At 40.5% G+C, this 6,868-nt stretch overlaps 1 protein-coding gene across 1 annotated transcript; it reads right to left on the bottom strand.

The window, feature by feature from the left end:
- Positions 1 to 5,212: 5,212 nt before the first annotated feature.
- LOC131249026 (glycine-rich cell wall structural protein 2-like) lies at positions 5,213 to 6,113 on the bottom strand. Its single transcript, XM_058249594.1, has one exon. The coding sequence runs from the start codon at positions 6,058 to 6,060 to the stop codon at positions 5,668 to 5,670; it is 393 nt and encodes a 130-aa protein (XP_058105577.1). The 5' UTR covers positions 6,061 to 6,113; the 3' UTR covers positions 5,213 to 5,667.
- Between the last annotated feature and the right edge of the window lie 755 nt (positions 6,114 to 6,868).

A 6,868-nucleotide genomic window follows, 5' to 3' on the forward strand; every position in this document is an offset into this window, starting at 1 on the left:
ATGGTCTCATATATATCAAAGTGGGCCTTAGTGGGCGGCCACAAATACATTAAGATGGGCCTCAACAAATGGCCTTATACAAATCAAAGTGGGCCTCAATGGACGGCCCACAAATACACTAAGATGGGCCTCAACACATGGCCTTAAAATAATCTCCAAAATGGTTGGACAGTTTGGATGAAACTCATGTATCACGGTAGGTCCCATAGGGATGGAAGGCATAGATAAATCACATACTTCATGGTGGAGGTCCACATTGATGAAAGGTGTGGACACAATACATACATAAGTGGGGCCCACCATAATGTTTATTTTCCACCCAACCTGCTGATGAGGTCACGAGGACCTAGGGCCCACTAAAATGTTTATTTTCTATCCAACTTGGGGCCCACCATAATGTTTATGCACCATCCAAACTGTTCATAAGGTCACTTGGACCTTGGGCCCACTGTACTGTTTATTTGCATCCAATCTGTCCATAAGGTCACGTGGACCATGGGTTGAGGAAAAACAAATTTCATGTTGATACAAAACTTCCGTGACCCATAAAGGGTTTTAATGGTAAGTGTCCAATCCTACTGTTTCCAATGGTGTGGGCCGCCTGAGCCTTGGATGAGGCTGATTTTTGGGGTGGGGCTCACAATGAAAGGGGCCCACCCAATGGATGGAGTGGATATCCCACACACATCATGGTGGGGCCCACGGCTGGGATCATGGGTCCCTGCCAATTCGTCCGCCCGTCCCTGTGCTGTTGCCTTTGTTATTTTTTTTTTTGAAATCACAATTCCTGTGGGTTTTGGTAGGTTGGGCCCGCCTCAGACAAATCCAACCTAGCCATTGGATTATATGACTCAATACAAATGCATCAAGCCCAATATTTGAGGGGTTTTGGCATACCGAAACATCAGGGGGGTATTTTAATGGTGAGAATTTTTTTATCCATACTATGGCCCGTTAGGAAGTCAGATTGGCTTCAAATTTTGGCTCAACGCCAAAAATGGCTTGAAAAAAAGGATGGACGGCTTGGATTGAGTACATACATCAAGGTGGGGCCTACATAAGTGGCCCACCATTTTCTTCTCTCTTTTTTTTTGTTAGCTTGCAAGTACACACCCATGTCAATGCACATACTCCACGTTAGCCACACCCGTCCAGTGTCCAGGGACGCTAGACAGTATGGATAAACACATGCATTGTGGTGGGTCCCACATGGACGTGGCCCATCATTCTAATCAAGGTGGGTTCCACATAAATGTGGCCCACTTGACCTAGATCAATCTAATATTTATGTTTTCTTTCCATCCGGGCCCGCCAATGGGCTGGATGGGGTAGATCCAACACATTCATCCGATGGGTCCCACATGAAATATGTGATTCATGGTGGGCCACACTCACCCTTTCACCATCATCACCATTCAACGAAAGAGGGAGAGGGAGAGAGAGAGAGAGAGAGAGAGAGAGAGAGAGAGAGAGAGAGAGAGATAGAGGGACCCTGCCACTATGGGCCCCTCATGGATACAACACATACATCAAGTGGGTCCCACAACAAGTAGGCCCTTAAAGATTGTAATTAATGGAGGATCACCCACCTTTCTTCCTTCTTCTTGCGCCCTTAGGCTCCTAAGCTCCTTGCCTTCATCTTTGATGAAGGTTGATGGGATTTTGATGGTGGGGATGAGGGATGAGAGGGTGGGCCACGCTTGGCTTGGGAGAGAGTGTTTGGACGTATGGAATTTTTAGGGTTGCTTAAGAGATTTGAGAAAAGAGAGAGAGAGTGAGTGAGATAATAGGAGTCATATGGATGGGATGATGTAAGGAAGGGGATGGGAGGGTATGGTTTAGTTTGAAATATTTGTAAAAGAGTTATGAGTGAGTTTGAAATTGTAAAAGGGAATGGTGAGGTGGAGAGAGAGAGTGGACTTTTGAAAAGGTGGGGATGGGTTGTTGTATTTTGGGTAAGGCTTGTACTTGACATTGATCGATGCGACATATCGTAGAGATTCCCTCGATATTCGCAACGCGCGGCGTTTTCTTCGAATTGAACGCAGGCTCACATCTTCTGGCTTGGGTATCAGTTCGGTGCGTGAGTCGCGGTGTTGGAACCGCAGAGACGACGCGGTTGCTAAGATACAAGTTTCGGTTCGAACCGACTTAGGTATGCAGGACCCGGTTTAGGATCGCGTGCAAACATTAGATAGGGGTCGAGGATTGTCGGAATTCGACCAGAAGTACCGCGGAAGCCAACGGAACGGTAAGGACTAGGACACGGGTTTTACACATGTGTCATGCCAACATGTGTTTGTGCTAGTAGTTTTCGCATCTTATGTTCTTACATTCCTTCTACACTCCTACCAAATCTTCTTCTAATCATAACTCTAATGAGTTTTAAGGGTTGATGGTGTTTGATGAATCCTTAAGCTTATCCAACAAGTTGTAACCATCAAACTGGCATGGATCTGCATCAATCAGCAGCTGGACGACTTCTTTCATGGTGGGGTGAAGAGCTGGGGCCGAGCAAGTGCAACGGATGGCCATATTGAATTTTTAGGTTCTCACGAGGTCAGTGAGTTGGGTCACAATTTTGACCAGAATATTTGGCCCATTTTACATGTCTGGTCCAGTCACTCTATTTTACTGATTAATAACCTCAATTTGACTAGTTACTCACCTCGATCAGGCTACATATGAGAAAGATATTGGGCATACAAGATTGATCAACAATTTTAGTGAAATTTGATTTAAACATCTGAAGTTATTTACTCTTCAATCTGGACTGATTTAGATGTCCAAAAATGATTAAAGGTTCAATTAGTAGATGTGCATAATAATTTAGTAAATTACTTTTTTCACAGATAAATTTCAATTTCCATTTAAAAATAACATTTTTTTTCAAAATGTATATTTTTTTACTATTAATTTTTCTTTGAAAACTTTTAATAAAATATCATTTTTATTATAAAATATTTTTAAAAAAATCTAAAATACAAATTCTAAAATTTTATTTTCAAAATCTCAAATATTTTCTCATATTTTAATTTTTTCTCAAGTATACACACACACACACACACACACACACACACACACACACACACACACACACACACACAAACATACTATCTTTACCGACGGTTTTTGTTCATCAGTTTAAAAAAACCATTAGGGTTATTACCGACGATTTTTTTCGTCGGTAAAAAACATTATTAGTGACCGTTTCATCCGTCGGGAAAACATTTACCGACAGAGGGAAATATTTATTTTTAGCGACAAAATCAATCGTTGGTAAAAGTATTTTTTACCAACGAAAAGGTGTTCGTCGGTAAAAGTGTCTGGCTTTTTGTGGTGGGAATTTTTTTGGTCGTGGCGGGAATCTTTTCCCGACGGTCATGGTTCGTTGGTAAAAATATTATTACCAACTATTTATTTCGTCGGTAAAAATATTATTAGCGACGGTTTTTATCTGTTGGGAAAACATTTACTGACGAACTATTTAGTTCGTCAGAAATATTTATTTTTAGCGACTAAATCAATCGTCGTTAAATGTATTTTTTACCGAGGAAAAGGTGTTCGTCGGTAAAAGTGTCCGGTTTTTTGTGGCAGGAATTTTTTTGGTTGCGGCGGGAATCTTTTCTTGACAGTTATGGTTCGTCGGTAAAAATTTTATTAGTGACAATTTATTTCGTTGGTAAAAATATTATTAGCGATGAAATAAATTGTCGGTAAATGTATTTTTTTACTAACAAAAAAGTGTTCGTCGGTAAAAGTGTCCGGTTTTTTGTGGTGGGAATTTTTTGGTCGTGGTGGGAATCTTTTCTCGACGGTTATGATTCGTCGATAAAAATATTATTACCGACAATTTATTTTGTCAGTAAAAACATTATTAGCAACGGTTTTTATTTGTTACGAAAACATTTACTGACGAACTATCTGGTTCGTCGGGAATTTTTAGTGACGAAATAAATCGTTGGGAAAAGTTTTTTACCGATGAAAAAAAACGTCAGTAAAAGCGGCGTACCATCTTTGGGAAAAAAGTTTTACCAATGAAAAATAATTTTGTCAGTAAAAATCATCAGGAAAATTTTTTTTACCAACGAAATTCAAATTTCTTTGGTAAAAGTCATCGGGAAAATTTTTTTACTGACAAAAAATAATTTAGTCGGTAAGAGTGGTTTTTTACTGATGAAAATGACTTCGTCGGCAATAATTTCGTCGGTAAAAGGCCTATTTCTTGTAGAGAGGGCTGCTCCCAGTATAAAGTACAAATTCAAAAACCCATCCCTGGTCCACTTCAAACAACCATTACGAGCTGACTCGATGACTGTTTACAAAACCAGATTACAAACTCAGTCAGCCGTTAGAGGAGGAAGGACTCAGGTTTCTATCTTACCATTAATAGAAGAAAACTTCCACCCAAGTATGAAGCTTAAAAACCCACTGGCTTCAATTGGAATTTCGTCCAACTCAACCACGAGTTGACTTGTCTAGTTTTCCAACTGAGTTGAATCTAAAATAAACCTCAAACTAATGGCAGATACCACCTCCAGAGAGTTTGAGAACCCTCATCTTGGAACCCAACAAATATTACTACAGTAGATGGTTTCCTTAAACCCTACACTCACCTGGATTGTAGTTGAGAATCCCAACCGAGTCAACTCAGTAGTGACTCACTAATCTTATGATGTCTCATTCAGGTGCTGTTTGCGACTGTCCCCCATGAAGGATATTTCCCTTCAACCAATTCCAAGATCAAGTAATTCATTTAAATCACATGATTAATGACTCATGTGCACATTCTAACTAAGAACCTAAACGCATACTTATCTAATTTCTAAAACTCTTGAACTCATTTTGTAAAGACACCAGATCAAGGATAGAACCCACCCAAGGTGAGGGATATCCCACATGGCTTCCTCATTTCATTAAATTCTAAGGTAGTTTAAGCTTAAGTGTATAAAGACATTGTAATTGTGAAAATATTGAATGTGGTTCCTTTAGTCTTGAATCGACATTGATAATCATGTAGGAATGTCTTAAATTGTATTACTCTAACCTATCTTATAAGAATTGTATTACAATCATTATGCCATATTTGGAATTGCTTACGTACATGCATACTTCTACTAGTTGCACTAGGAGGTAATGTATCTTGTTCCCATGATAAGTTTGCTCCATTAACTCCTTATATATGCTAGATTAATTAGTTATAAATTGAATCTTTTATATTTTATTTTATTTTTATTTTTTATCAGAATGCTTAATGCCATATTATTTAGGAAAAAAAAAACAACAACATAAGTATCCAAGCACACAAGGTAAATAGTCTAATACAAGCTACTCTAGCTTTAACACTAGAGATGAGGAAAAGGCTCCAGAATATAGCTAAAGCAAGCGCAAGTAAACAAGCCAAACATAACAAACTGCACTTCAAGACAAAAACTAGAGAGTGGTATGTGTTGCTACTCAGAACTACTCATTATATACTAGAAAAATAGCTACCACTGCTAACTTCTAGGATTCAAGCAATCCAACTAGTCCCAAAATCTGCTTTCATCTGCACAAGCTATCCCTCCATGAGCGAGACAACGATCCAAACTAGATTTTGAGAGTAAGAAAAGGAAGATTCCTCAAAATAAGAAATACCCAGTTGACATCGCAGCCAGCTGCATTTCACTACTGTTGAGCCTGCCTGGACTGATCACCTCTGTAACCACCACCATAACCACCAGAGGGGCCATTTGCCTGGGTGGCACCATAGCCATCACCCCTCCATCCTACATTCATATAGCCAGAATTCCCATTGGCATCACCATAGCCACTGCCCATGTAGCCAGTACCTGCCCCTTGTTGGTCTCCCCCACCACCACCAGCATTAGCATTTCGGGTGCTTGAAGCATGCCCCCCTACAGCACCATAGCTGCTAGGATTAGCATACCCCTCGTTCCCACCATAACCACCATAGCCATATCCCTGGTTCCCATAACCCGTGGCCCCACATGGAGATTGGCCTGATTGTGCAGGAACAGTCCCAGCACTACCAACAACAGCTGAACCAGGACCATTCATACTTGCAGCTCCATATACCTTGTATTTGCACCATAGCCAGCAGAGCCATATCCAGAAGAAGCTAATGAATCTAATGAATAATCATGTGTATTGCATATTAGACCCCAGTTATTACCGAATTTTACAAACATGACACAACGCCCTATTTTAATTGGATGTAAGGTGAATGTACGAGCATGGACTGAAAAAGATACTAAAAGCATAGATTTAATGCTCAGGAATCACCAAGTTAAGGGACAGACCCCAGGAGACCGAGATCGAGGAAGTTACACGCCAGAGATCCGAGAAAATCGAGAAACTAAAGTTCAAGTGTCCTGAAAGTCTTCCAGAATTCAAGATCACAGGGTTCCCACCATCCGATTAGATTGAAACTATATATATGGCCTAAGGACCATAAATTAACCGTACATGTAAAATTGTAGCCATTAGATCCCTCTGGAAGTAGACCAATGGATAGATCAGGATATAAAACATTGATTTGGTCCCACCTGTTATCTAGATATGCTTCAAACTTGGGTTTGACCCCTTAAATTAGCTAGAAGAAAGGATGGATGGATTATATTTCTCATAAAAATCAAGATGGACCCCACTTCATGTGGCCGGTGTACACCGCAGTGTACGCCCGCTGTGCACCGGACCACTCAAGCCGGTCAAACTCGATTTGACCAAGCTCTCCATCTTTAAAACAGAATTTCTGTTTTCATTCTAGCATCCGCACACTGTCCATGTGGGGTGCTGATGTGGGCCACCATGAGTGTCTATTCGAGCAATCCGAACCGTCCATTCGAAGCCCAAGGACCATATGACC

Source organism: Magnolia sinica, chromosome 6 (assembly GCF_029962835.1).
Source record: "Magnolia sinica isolate HGM2019 chromosome 6, MsV1, whole genome shotgun sequence".
NCBI classification, from domain to species: Eukaryota; Viridiplantae; Streptophyta; class Magnoliopsida; order Magnoliales; family Magnoliaceae; genus Magnolia; species Magnolia sinica.